This window comes from Corylus avellana, chromosome ca10 (assembly GCF_901000735.1).
Source record: "Corylus avellana chromosome ca10, CavTom2PMs-1.0".
NCBI lineage: Eukaryota > Viridiplantae > Streptophyta > Magnoliopsida > Fagales > Betulaceae > Corylus > Corylus avellana.
The window spans coordinates 1,912,983-1,927,348 of record NC_081550.1 but is presented as its reverse complement, the minus strand read 5'-3'; the positions used below and the strand labels follow the sequence as shown (position 1 = coordinate 1,927,348).

General features: G+C 37.7%; 3 protein-coding genes across 3 annotated transcripts; 2 read left to right on the top strand and 1 right to left on the bottom strand.

Annotated features, from left to right (window-relative positions):
• Positions 1–223: 223 nt before the first annotated feature.
• Positions 224–2,440, top strand: LOC132163762 (receptor-like protein 2). The gene has a single exon (XM_059574133.1). It carries the CDS (start codon positions 251–253, stop codon positions 2,438–2,440), a length of 2,190 nt encoding a protein of 729 aa, XP_059430116.1. The 5' UTR covers positions 224–250.
• Positions 2,441–2,935: 495 nt separating this feature from the next.
• Positions 2,936–7,128, bottom strand: LOC132163247 (serine/threonine-protein kinase Nek6-like). Its single transcript, XM_059573458.1, has 13 exons — positions 6,855–7,128; positions 6,609–6,675; positions 5,854–5,919; positions 5,639–5,685; positions 5,312–5,357; positions 5,131–5,211; positions 5,004–5,046; positions 4,868–4,917; positions 4,518–4,599; positions 4,375–4,424; positions 4,180–4,253; positions 4,029–4,080; positions 2,936–3,952 (listed from the first exon to the last, which is right to left on the bottom strand). The coding sequence occupies exons 1-13, from the start codon at positions 6,971–6,973 to the stop codon at positions 3,056–3,058; spliced, it is 1,674 nt and encodes a 557-aa protein (XP_059429441.1). The 5' UTR covers positions 6,974–7,128; the 3' UTR covers positions 2,936–3,055.
• A 3,686-nt stretch (positions 7,129–10,814) lies between these two features.
• On the top strand, positions 10,815–14,254 carry LOC132163761 (uncharacterized). Its single transcript, XM_059574132.1, has 7 exons — positions 10,815–10,955; positions 11,949–12,710; positions 12,803–13,384; positions 13,472–13,652; positions 13,694–13,791; positions 13,917–13,967; positions 14,201–14,254. The coding sequence occupies exons 1-7, from the start codon at positions 10,815–10,817 to the stop codon at positions 14,252–14,254; spliced, it is 1,869 nt and encodes a 622-aa protein (XP_059430115.1).
• Positions 14,255–14,366: the final 112 nt, after the last annotated feature.

The window sequence follows — 14,366 nt, the reverse complement described above, 5'->3', positions numbered from 1 at the left end:
GGTTTCAAGTCCAAAAACAATTTTCGTGCTGGAAAGTCATACATGATTCTGTCACTAGACGCAAGTGGAGAGCGATCATAATAATAACGTATACTTGTGAATACTTTTCCACGAAATTATGTCCCCCGGCCCCACTGGACTTATAATTTGGGAAAAGCTGCAGATGAAAGCTATATATACAAGGTGTAGTTTTAGGACTAGCTACTTCATAACCATTTTTTCTTCTAGTTTGGCATATCAAATTAGAACCATGCTAGATTTAAAGCCTTATCATCTCCTCTTCACCTTGTTTCTCTTTGGTATTTTCTCCACCAATCATGCATGCAACCAAATAGACCGTGACTCTCTCTTGTCCTTAGCCGTCTACCGTATGTCTTCTCCTCCACTAAATTGGTCTTCCATTGATTGTTGCCAATGGGAAGGCATTTCTTGTGATCATAAACATCAAGTCACCCATATATGGTTACCTTCTAAAGGCCTCAGTGGGAGTATATCTCCCTCTCTTGGAAACCTCACACAACTCTCCCACCTCAATCTATCCCACAATTCACTTTCAGGACCTCTCCCTAAAGGATTATTTTTGTCCTTGAATCAACTCAAGGTACTTGATTTGAGCTACAACAATCTATTTGGAGATACTTCTGGTTGGCCTTCCTCCGTTCAAATTGTTGACATATCTAGTAATCAATTCAGTGAGACAATCCAATCATCATTCCTTCAAAGAGCATGGAGGTTGACCGACCTCAATGTCAGCAACAATAATCTCGCAGGCCTGATTCCTTCCATTCCTTGCATCAACTCTTCAGTGGTCAAGCTCCTCGATTTCTCCCATAATCATTATAGTGGCCATATTCCTCGTGGACTAGGGGCATGTTCCAAACTCAAGGTTTTCCGGGCAGGTTTTAATTATCTCTCTGGATTGCTTCCTCATGATATATACAATGCAGTGGGGTTGGAGGAAATCTCTTTGCCTTCCAATAATCTTTCAGGACCCATTAGCGGTGACATTGTGAACCTTGCCAAACTCACTTACCTTGAGTTATATCGTAATAACTTGAGTGGCAAGCTCCCAGTGGATATCGGGAAGCTCTCCAAATTAAAGCACATACTCCTTAATGATAACTCCTTAACAGGTTCTTTGCCCCCATCTTTGGTGAATTGCACAAATCTCACAAAATTGTTCTTAGGATCCAATTTCCTTGAAGGAAACATCTCTACCTTTAATTTCTCTAGTCTTCATCAACTTATTGTAATTGACCTTGGGGGTAATAAGTTTTCTGGTAACTTGCCAGTAAGCCTTTACTCATGCAAGTCCTTGACCACAATCCGTCTAGCCCTAAACCAACTCGAGGGACAAATCCAACCTGAGGTGCTTCAATTAAAATTCTTATCTTTCCTTTCACTTGCTAGCAACAAGTTAACCAATATCACATACGCAATCAAGATTTTGATGCGTTGCAAGACACTCAGTGTAGTCATGCTTGGAGAGAATTTTCTATATGAGGCAATGCCAAGTGATGACAATATAGTTGGGTCTGATGGATTTGAGAATCTTCGATTGTTTAGCCTTGACGGATGCCAATTGTCTGGTCAAATGCCTATATGGCTATCTAGGCTTAAGAAACTAGAAGTTCTAAGTCTATCTTCCAATCGTATCACGGGTTCAATTCCTATTTGGTTGTCAACTCTTCCAAGGCTCTTTCGTTTAGATATATCTGACAACCTCATTTCAGGTGAATTTCCAAAGGAATTTTGTGGATTGCAAACATTAGTGTCACCAAAGGCTCTAGTAGACGATAATCATTGGGATTTACCAATATTTTCTGGCCTCGATCCTTCTACACAGCACAATTTTCTCGCAAGCCTGCGACCAGCAATTGTTCTTGCAAACAATAATCTTAGCGGCAACATCCCAATTGAGATTGGTTGTTTGAAGCTTCTTTCTTGGTTGGATCTTAGTTATAACAACTTCTCAGGCAGCATCCCAAACCAAATTTCAGAGCTCACAAACTTGGAAGTATTAGACCTCTCTGCAAATCGATTGTCCGGCGAACTACCAGCATCACTAAGTAGTCTACATTTCTTGAATGAATTTAGTGTTGCAAACAACAATTTGCATGGACCAATACCATCAGGTACTCAGCTCCAGAGCTTTGATGCCTCTGCATTTGAGGGTAACCCTGGACTTTGTGGTCCCCCTCTTCCACATGAGTGTGCCCATATTGTTAGCAACAAGGGAGACATTCGGGATGAGGACAATGGGCATAAAATCCCATGGTTTCCAATTGTTGTGGTTTTTGGCTTCATTACAGGTTTCTGGGGAGTTTGTGGTCCATTAGTTCTTAACTATAAGTGGAGAGTTGCATATTTCCAATTCATGGACGATGTAAAAGATAGGTGTATAATCTTTTTCTTTAAAATTGCATACTGCTCGTTTTAGAGTATGTTATCAATTGGTCGTTATAGAGTCTATCATCAATTTGGTTTCCTGAATTTCAATTTGAATAAATTAAGGTTTTGTTAGTTTTCATATTTCCAATTTGCCTTCAATGTGATCACCTTCTTAGAGAAAATTAATTAATCTTGATTACTTTGTTTGTCATGCCATTTAATGTAGATCTGCAATGACAAGCCCCAACTTATTTGGTAATTATATGTTGCACAGCTTTCCAATGCATATAATAAAAAGAGTGACAACAAACAAATTCTTCAAAAAATGTGAAAACAGAAGAAAAAGGCAGTGCTCAGGAATGCAATTTCACTTGTATGCTCTATCATTCTCTCTTCTAAACCTCCAAATCAGCCAAAATTTCCAACTATCAAAAGGCATCTGATTAGGAGACTGATTGGCTTTATAAATTTAAGTCAAAGATCTCATTATCCATCAAGAAACATATGAATTTAGGAATTTCAAAGAGTTAAATTAAGGGTGAAATCAAGGGTAAAAAGTTTTACAATGATTTACGATTATGAAAGTGAACTTAGGTTTTGAAATCTTGAAAATTTGCCTACTTAATGAGATTACAAGTAAAGAACCATTCAAATTCCATTTCTGCTAAGCTGCACTGCCAGTTTTGCAAATATTCATTAGGCTCTGCGCCAGCCAAATTGCTGTTTCTCTTGATGACACAACTTCTTCTTCACCAAAAGGTCTCAACACTCCTGCAAGTTCTTCAAGCCTTTCTTGTTTTAGTAAATCTGAACAGATCTCTAGTAGTGACTCCAGACCTTCTGCTCTTTGCAGAGTTTGGGGGTCCCATTCAATCCTTGTTTCATCACCATGATCCAAAGTCAGTGTACTCATTGATGAGATGTCACTAGAAGCTCCATTCAATTCGTATATATCTTCTTTCCCAGTTTGCTTAGTAGAGATAGGACCATTTTCCCTTGCATTAAATTCATTTTCACATGGCAGTGTGACTTTACCTTCTAATGATGCATTTTCAGTGGATGCATTTATCAGATATGAGCTAGGGTTCACTGTAGAATGTGAAGAGCTTCTTTGCTTAGAGGAACACCCTTTTTTCCTATCTGCATGTGCTGACAACATATGCACCAAGGCTGTTTCTGAGTTGGCATTTCCAATTTGTTCAACAGAATTGGAGATAAGTCTAGAACCCTTTACTGCTTTTGATGTTTTCTCAGAACAGCTAGGGCAATCTACTATTCTTGTCTCAACTTCAATTTCAAGAAAACCACAGATGTTGGTTTCCTTTGCTGGGGCGTTACTGAATACATGTGCTTTTCCTACCTTAACACTTCCCAAATTCTTTGATAGCCTTGCCTTTCCACCTCTGGTGTCTTTTCCAACACTAACTTTGTTAGACAGTTGGGTTCCTTTTGGTCTAATTTTGCTGCTGCATTCAGACTTCACTGGTATAAAAACAGGTGATATATTGGAGCATTGAGCAAGGTATGGTTGTAAATGGGGATGCCTCAGCATCTCTGCAGCCTAAAATGTGGTGAAAGTTTCAGGAAAAAACATTGCTTTCAGAAAGATATGACAGAGTTTGGCAATTTGAACTCACTGTTGGTCTATGGTTAGGATTCTTTCTTAACATGCTCTTGATTAATTGTTTCCTGCATTCCAAATTCCATCCATTCTTAGTTGTATAATTCCTTTCAGTATACTTGCTTTTGTATACTTACTTACATAAAAAAATCAAAACATTCACTTACAATGCAGAAGAATACACAATTGGAAGTGTGGACATGTATGATCGGTTTGTTTTGTTAACAAGTCCTGACAAATCCTGTTACATTAATTTGTCAATAATCTGATTTACTTGTTAGCCAGCAATTGAAATATGTAGTTCAATACTCAACTCCATCGCGTCAAAAAATGCAATAGTTGTAGGTCAAGCCAACACTTACAGGAGCTCTAAATGCAGGTTGATGTGCAGCTATTTCAAACATGCAGCAACCTGCAGTCACATTAGCAAATGTTATTTCTGGAGTTGTAATACCACTGGGTTGCTAGACAGGACTAGTGAATAATGTCAGAAGATATTTATAACCTAATGACCATATATCCGATTTGTATCCATATGGTATATCTGCTAAAAGCTCTGGGCACATGTAGAAGGGAGTGCCAACAACCTACATTGCATATGGATTACAATGAATATGTTAATATGAGCAGTCAGATTTCAAGAAGAACTTCAATTGTAGGAAAATTAACTATTGAAAAAACAGCTCTTAGCGTAAAAGGAGAATCATTAGTAAAAACAGTGACAGGCAAGCATCACTTTTTTAAACATATTTCCTCTTGGGATGCAGCAGTTATCATTGTAACTGCTACTTTAATATCAAAGATTGCAGCCAATTCACTAATACCACTGGGGCATAGAGGAAATTCAACCATTACCGAGGAAGCAAGGTCATCTTTGTTGAGTAGTTTTGCAAGTCCGAAATCACCTGTAAACATAATGTGGGATAAAAATTGTTCAAAGACAAATGAAATCAAATCTGGTGCATAAAAATTCTTGTAAGTGCCTTCTCACCTAGCTTGATGTCATTGCTCTCTGTAAGGAATATGTTGGAGCACTGAAATTAGGTGATAAAAAAAAAATTAATTACTGCAGCAAGATAATCTGCTCAGAATAACTCATAGCAGCTAGAGGTATGTACCTTTAAATCTCTGTGAAGAACACGGTTGGAGTGGAGGTAGTCAACCGCTAGCAACAGCTGGGTCATCCATTTGCATAGCTTCTGGATTAAAACTTAAAAGATTTTGTGTACCAGGTACAAGTTGTCATATGTAATTCCATGAAGGGACTTCCATTTCATGTAGTTATTTTATGTTCCCTACCTCTTCTGGAAGAAATGTTCCTCTAGCTTTCTTTATCATCTCAGCCCTGTATGATTAGTATTAGAAAGTCACAGAAAAGTATATATACAGGCTTCTTTGAGTAGAAAGTTCAAAAAAGAAATTCCTAGTTCCAGCATTAGCTTTGCTTTAGATTATCAGGAAAAAGGAGTTCACAAGACAAGGCAAGAGTAAAAGAAATAGTGGGATGAATGATGATTCCATGTCAAAGTTCTTTCACCAATGAGCAATGGCCCTCAACTTGCTTAGAATCCAGCAATTTAGATACTTAATATGCAAAGTTCAAGGTTTTAAGTAGTGCTGACTTACATATCTCCTCCCTCACAGTAACTTGTCACAATGCACACACAGCATTCCTGTAGTACATGAATCAAAAACCAACCTGATAATACGGTTCATGGTTCTCAGGACATGATTTTCAAATTATAATGTTTTCTTCAATTCATGCAAATAAAATGGAAAATTTTAAACTAATTCTGATTGTGGGGTAAAATTACAGAAGTAACACCTTGCTAATAGACTACCTTTTCCACCCATGCATCTTTGTACTCCACAATATACTGGTTATTTAGCTGTCCTATTATTTTCATCTGCAGCAGGACCAAATGTCAGAAGTTTCATAGCTTTTGTATGCATCTTGGATTTAAGTAACTTACCAAAAAACAGTCTTGGATTTAAGTAAGCAAGCAGATGTTTCTCAGAATAGAAATTAAGTTGTTTACAAACAAAAACAATCTGCTTTTCTTTTCAGATAGAAATGATTGAATTAGGACCTTACTTGAACATGATTTGTTTTATAAGCTCATACCTGTCTTATTTAGAAAACTTATTTTTTTCCAAAAATGATTAAATTCATTCCCTTTTTCCAAATTTAGAAAACTTATTTTTTTTTCTCTAAAATGATTGACAGAATAGTCGATATAAAAATTTCCTGCATGATAGTACCCTTTTTTTGCCAGGTGCCTAGAACGGGGGTCCTTAAAGAATAGTTTTTCATAGCCAGACTTAAAAGATCAAGAAGCAATTACACCTTCCTTTTGTATTATGTCTTCTTGCTAAAACCTTAACTATATCTATAAAGTAAACTATTGCAGTCACTGAAACTTCAAAGGAAGAATATATCAGAGAAAGCATAAGCATAAACATGCTAAAATGTAAGAGAATTTCAGAGAATTCAATTTGATGAAAAATATAATAGGAACACTATTGCCAAAAACCAAAATTTCATTCTGCAAAGCCAAAAATTTATACTGGCATACAGGTTATTCAGAAGGATAACCTCTTGATGTGCCGCACGGTTGAATTTCTCTGTTTGTTTAGACAATCGAATCTTCTTTAATACATACCTAAAATGACCAATGCAATAATAATAAGACAGTAGACAAAAACCAAAAATCTAAATTCAGAATTAGAACTAGTGTAAGATAGTAAAGATGTTACTAAGAAAAGCTTTTTTGAGGTGAAAACATATTTGAAATCATAATGAACATAAGGAGTATGACTTTTGAAAGTGATTTTTTCTTACTTCTTACTCTCAAATTTGTGAAGAACAAGAAATGCAGCTCCAAATGTTCCTCTGCCTATCTGCTCTATCACTTCATAATCATCCATCTTTGATGTTTTTTCCTTGTCATTAATCTCCATGAGCACCCTTAAAGCTCAAGAAAGTAGCAGAAGTCCAGAAATGGCTATCTTTGGATCCTTGTTCAGTGGGTACTCCATACCATGCACAGCATATAAATGTATACAAGGCCACCATGTCATTAAATTGAATTTAATGCCATTTCAGAAATCTCAACTCTTTGCAGGAAAAGATGTCACAGTAAAAGTTGGGTGTTGCAGAGGTCATAAAAAGGATTTATGCAACAGCCATGAAAAACATAAGAGCATTGAACTCTGCATTTACATACCAAGCAACACTATTTAAAGATCACCTACACAAAAACTACCAAGAGAATTATTGGGATTGTGAAAGCTCAAGAAAACAGTGATTGTTGGGCAGAGGTGGATTTAAGGAAAACAACCAAACATAAATGTGAATTAAAATTTGAACTGGAAAGAAAATTTAAGGTAAAAGCAAAAGGGAAAAGAAAAGCAAGCATTGCTTTCATTTTGTGATTTCTGGGAAATCATTACTAATTTACTACAGTGTTGTTGGGATGTCATTGTCTCATAACTAAAAATTTTCAATTGATTTTGACTTTTCAACAACTAGAGATCTATTTGGAATATATAGAATGTTGCTCCAAATTGGCCAAAGTCCAGTTGCATAATGTTAGCTTTTAATGTTGCTTTAACCATTTCATGGACAGTAGCTAAATATGGACAAATCCCATCAACAAATCCTCTCGTTAGAGCCTAGAGGTTTAGAAAGGATACAAGATCAATGGATGGACCCGCAGATCAAGCAGAGTATATCCCTACAATGATTTGGATTAGAAATTATTAACTGTGGTATTGCTTGTTATGTGAAACAAATATAATTAAATATCAAGGTTTAAAAAAACAACAGAGCAATTTAGTTAAAATAAGTACAAGGAGTATGTTGTTCTCTGCACTCCATAGAATTGTTGATCTGTATAAAACCCTGGAAAAATTGCTAAACTAGTCCTTGGGTTTGTGCTTGGGACAAATAACTCCTTTGAGATTTTAAATGTGAAATAACTTTATGTGATATGCCTAAGCAACAAATAACTCTCCCGTATAAATTCCGCCCATTTTTCTAACATATCATTATGAAATTATAAATTTACCTTAAAAAAATGGGAAATCATATCTAAAATTCTTAGGTAAACGCGCTTTTTTTAAAAACTCCCTGGGTATTTTTTTTCGGAAATTTAGTCCCTGGGTCACTCGAAACTACTTAAAAACTCCTTACCGTTAATTTTTGTTAACTTCCGTTATTTGAGTTAAACGCACCGTTTTACTTAAGTCCACCTCAGTAGAATTTTGTATCCTACGTGTTCACATTGGACACGTAGGATATAAAACTCACCGTTTTGGACCATCCAAAACAGTGAGTTTGGCTTAAACTTGAGGGCTTCTTTTTTGAAACCCTCAAGTTTCATACGGTCAAAATACCAGCCTCCCGATACACCTCAAGCGGCAACCCACCGACGCAGACGCCACCGACGCAGACCCCGCCGGCGACAGGACCCACCGGAGACAGAACCACCGGCGACAGAGGCCACCGGCGACAGTACCCACCGATTAAATCACCCATTTCGACGTCACTTTTCTGGCTAGGTTTCCGTCAAATCACAATATTTTGAATCGGAAAAAATTTGGTTTCGACGAAGGTATTTTCCGAAATTTCTTTGTGGGTTTTGTTGATTGACTAAAATGGAAGCCTTTAATAGTTGTTTTTTGAATTTTTTTGTTGTGTTGGAAGCATTTGGTCGAAACCCCATCCCCAACCTGTTTTTTGTCCAACATCTGTCCCCATCCGCAACTTGTTTTTTGTCCAACATTTGTCGAATATTTCACTTTTGAGCCAATATTAGTGTTGATTGGCAGTGGGTGTGGTCCACCTTGGTTGTGGTCCTGGAATGAGACAGTTGTTGTTTCGTGTGCACTGGCAGGTTTGGTCAATGGGGATTTTGTCGTGTTAGGCAGAAGGGATTCTATCAATTTTTTTTTCTGTGGGGCTTAATTTCCTTCCATTTAATGTACAACTCAACTTGCTCAATATACAACTCACCGTGCTCATTCTAGAAGGGGATTGATGTTCTGAATTTGTAGAAGTCAAATTTGGTGTTTAATTTATCTGTTATTTTAATATGGGATTTAATTTGGATGAGGCATTGATAATGAAATAGTAATTTGAAGATGGTATATATATATATATATACTGTTCTTTATATTTAAAAATTTTTTCCTTTAGTAGTTAGCTCAACCACATTTTGCCTTAAACAGAAGGTTTTATTATCTCATGAGCTGTCTTCTAGGATAAATTGTCTATATCCTCTTGTGATAGCTTTCCAATATGAGATTTAATCTCTCACGCTCACAAGTGTATATAATTGTACCTATATTCAACTACTTTCTTGGATTACATGCCCTCCATGCTATTGTGCATGGTAAATTTCATGTCAATCTGGTGGGATTTACTATAATCTAAAACTTATTTATTTATAAGCTTGTTTAAAATTCTTTTTAAAGAAACTTTATCTTTAACATTTCCAGATTAGACAGTTTCTAATCTCTCATTCTCTTAATATTTAGCAAGCATGATGGACATGTATATTAATATAATGTAATGGTGACTTTGGCAAAATAGTGATCCTATGGAAAGTTATTAAGTAGCAAATGTAACTTAAACCTGCCTCTTTTACGTATATTGATGAATTTTTGCATAATTTAAGGCATTGAATAGGTTAATGGTTCTTATAGAAAGAGAAATTTTTTACATGTATTGTATGCATTTGTTGATCTTTCCACATATAACAATGAGCGAAAAGTGCACTTTACACCTATAACATGCATGTGCAAAAGTATATGTTTATTATTACTATTATGTTTTGTCCTTTTTTCCCAATTGAATGGTTGCCAACTATGTCAACCTAACTTCCAAAATCAGCTTAAGTTGGGCATCTTGAGTCCAAAACATGCATGTATAATTTTTAATGATATATATATATATATCATTAAATCATTTCATTTCATGCAATAGATAGATATTATTGTTTTTTGTGTTTTCTTGTATTGACAAATATTTTTTCTTACACTCTTTTATATTTTTTCTTACACTCGTTTATATGTTTACAGATATGGCTGTCAATATAATCATGCACCACGGTGGAACAATGACCCATACCCCATTTAAATACGTTGGTGGCGACGTCCATGAAGTGAAAGGCTATGATGTTGACTATTTTAGTATGTGGGAAGTCAAAGAGTTGGTTCGTGACTTAGGATACATGAGCGACGTTAGATGTTGGTATAATGTCGGTGATGGTCCACATAATCAAGTGATATCTTTAAATAGTGATGCAGACGTTGTAGATTTTGTAAATATTATGGCTGAGTACAGAGCACAAGATGTTCATTTATATGTTGAACATATGGTGGACAGTGCTATAATAGTAGATGAGCATTTATTTCTTGAAGCTGTTGAAGGACAACATGGAGAAGGTGGTAGCGGGGTGGGTGAGATACCTAATACTGCCCAGCATGATGGAGATGGAGAAGGTGGTGGCGGGGTGGGTGAGATACCTAGGGCTCCCCGTCATGATGGAGATGCAGAAGGTGGTGGCGGGGTGGGTGAGATACCTAGGCCTCCCCTTCATGATGGAGATGGAGAAGGTGACGGGGTGGATGAAATACCCCGTGCTGAAGGTAGTATACTTATTTCTTATTTGTTAACTTAATTGTTTTTTCAAATAATATATCATGAGAGCACTTAGCCTTCCCTTCCTGAATGACTAACAACAAATTTGATTGTTTCTTTTAGGGATGGAGGACATACCTAATGCTGCACGTGAAGATGGAGATGTACAAGGACAAGGTGGAGAAGGTGGACATTCTCAATCAAAACATTTCAAAAGCCCCCGAGTTAAAACTAAGGCTGCCCGTTCTGTTACGCCATCCAAGAAACCAAGCGGGCAACCGACCACCAGCCGAGGAGGTACATAGAAATTGAAATTGAGTTGGACTCTTAAGTTGTCACAATTATTTATGGTTTTTATTAGTTGATTCTTTTGTGAAAAACGCTATGCCGACTCCAAAAACTTGTTTATCACAATTTATGCGGAATTAATATTATGAAGCAATAAACAATTCAATCACCCAAAATATATAAAGCAATAGAAAGGCAGACACAGATATTTTGGTTACGAAGAGAAAACCTTTTAGAAAACGTTCTAAAAGTAAAACCTCTCCGGGGCAGCCAAACCCAGGAAATCACTATCAAAAGATTATCTAGAGATTACAGACACTAGGAACACTTACAACCCTTTGCAAGACCTTGACTCTGTAAGATCGACAAGCCTACAACTCGTCTCCACGCTCACAATCTTCTTCAACGTGATTCTCCTTTACCGGACCCTTCCGATAGACTTCTCAACCGTAGATTTATCAAAGGAATAATTAAAACTCTAAGAGATTCACTTTAACGCTCACCACATATGATCTCTCTTAGCACAGCCTCCGACGAACTCTCTGGAGGTGAAAATTCGTGCCTCTCTCTTCTATATTGATGTATATATACCCCTGACAAAACCCTAGACCTAACCCACTTAAAATCATGTTTTTGGGCCTAAAACTTACGGGGTGTCCGGACATGTTAATGGGCGGTCCGGACACGGCTTCGCGGAGCAAGATTTTAGTTTCTGGAAATGAGGTCCGGACCCAGGGAATTGCGGTCCGGACCCGGCCTGTCCAGTCTTCATCAACAGCTCCGATCGATGGGCGTTTGTGGTCCGATTGAGCTGAAATTTTGCAGGGACGTTCATAACACATGGATCTACATTATGAACGGTGGAGATTGGATTCTGAGCATTCTATATCAGTGTTTGAGCCGTGAACAGTAGCATCTGCATTTTGGAACTGAATTAAGCTAACACAAGAACTAACATTTTGTTTTAGGTTTTTTATTTTAATTTTTGTATATATTTTTCAGTACGTAGAAGAAGAAGAAGACGGGTTGCTCTACCGGTTTTGCAAGACGAGGAAGACAATCAGAATGTTGTCGCAGACAATCAGGGTGAGTGCAGTCTGTAAATTAGACCATTGCTCATGGAGGATTCATGCCTCTACTGATGCTACCAGGACTTCTTTTCAAATTAAGACGTACTACCCGGTTCATATTTGTGGTAATCAGTACGAAAACTCCAGATGCGATGTTGAGTATCTTGTTCGTGCTTATAAGAGGGACTTCAAGGATGACCCCATGTGGACACCATATGCATTGAAACAGAGGGTGAAGAGAGACCTTAACATCGATGTTCCTATTGACCGTTGCTATAGAGCGAAGAAGGAGGCATTGCATCAAGTTTTTGGTAGGCACTCTAAGCAATATCGCCTCACACGGAGATACGCAATGGCAATACTCAGCACGAACCCTGGTAGTAGTGCTTTTGTACACAGAGATGGAGTATTCTTTCAGCGGATGTATATTTGTCTTGATGCATGTAAGAAAGGGTTCAGACATGGTTGTCGGCCCATAATTTGTTTAGATGCTTGTCATCTAAAGGGGGAATATGGGGGGCAATTGTTGTGTGTCATAGGCAAGGATGGCAACAACGACATGTTCCCCATTGCAATTGATGTGGCCGAGGCAGAGACAATAGATTCATGGCAGTGGTTCATTGCCATTTTATTGGAGGACTTATGCGGGCTAGAAGGCGGACTTGGTTGGACTATAATGTCTGACAGACAGAAGGTATTTAGTGTAAAATACTATTTATGTTCTTATTGTGTTATTTTATTCCTTTATGTTGTTCCATATAATTTAACATAAATTTATGTGTGTAGGGGCTTGGAATTGCAGTTGAGGCTGTGTTGCCACATGCTGAGCATCGCTTTTGTGTTCGGCATCTACATGCGAACCTCAAAGCGAAAGGCTACACAGGGAAAGCTATGAAGGATGAGTTGTGGGGGGCTGCACGTGCAGCCCATGTTTATGCGTTTGACCATCACATGCAGAATATATTGTCAATGGAGAAAGGTGCACACGATTACCTTAGTGGTGTACCGAAGGCATCATGGTCCAGACATGCTTTCAACTGCCAAACCAAAAGTGATATGTTATTAAACAACTTGGCCGAGAGCTTCAACGCGTGGATTAAGGAAGCTAGGATTAAGCCTATACTGACTATGCTTGAAGAAATTCGTCTGCAAATAATGGCACGCTTCCAGCAGAAAAGGAATGGAATCCGGTCGACGCACTACACAATATGCCCAAAGATCCAGAAAAAATTGGAGAGGTCAAAAAGTGATGCAAGGAATTGTATTAGTCGGTGGCAGAATGAGTTGGAGTTTGAGATCGAGGACATATACGAGCCACGGCGTTTAGTCCGGTTAGATCATCGCACATGCACATGTGGAAGATGGCAGGTGAGTGGGATCCCTTGCTCACATGCTTGTGCTGCAATTTACATGCATAAACAAAAACCAGAGGATTATTTGGATGATTATTACAAGATGGACAAGTATATGCAAGGATATGCAGCTCGAGTGTATGGCATGGAAGGTCCACAGACATGGCCAGCTGATGATCCATGCGATGAAATCCAGCCACCTATCATTAGAAGGGCTCCTGGTCGACCAAAGATTAGTAGGCGAAAAGCTGTAGATGAGCCAACTAACCCCTACAAGCTAACCCGTAGTGGATATATGTTAAATGTGGAAATTGTGGGGGTTTAGGGCATAATTATAAAGGTTGTCATTTACCTTTGAACCCGGACCGGAAGAGGTGGAAACCGAAGAAATATAAGCCGAAAAAAGATGCTACTCAAGCACAGGTAAAACAAATACATTTTACAACATAAGGTTCATATTCCAAAATTTGTTAACTTAATTATTATTGTACAAGTAATATAATAATTATTGTTGGTATTTGTCTGAATGTTTGGTTAAATTATTGTAGGGATCACAAGCTCACCCAGAAGCAGAAGCCCACGGACCATCACAGCCAAGTGTACGTACACGTAGGGCTACTCAGTCACAGGTAAAATTCAAGTTTTTTTTTTTTATTAAGAAAACTCTTATTTCCCGATGATTCCATAGCTGCTCACTAATATCTGAAAGTTTGCTAAAATTGGTGGTGGGTACTATTCACAATTCTGGTTGAGATTATGGTATATTTCAATTAAATTAAGCTCGAATTTGGGTTAGTGTGAAGTGCATTCAATAAGCTGCTTTGAGCTGCAGCATTGGTTTGACCTGCAGCTCAATGCTGCTTTGAGCTGCAGCATTGTAAAGTAAATTAAACCAATGCTGCTTTGAACTGCAGCATTGGTTTCATTTTTTACTCGACAGTGATGGAAAAGGCATCAGATGCTTTGGAGTTTGCAGGCCGGACTTTAAGATAATTTCC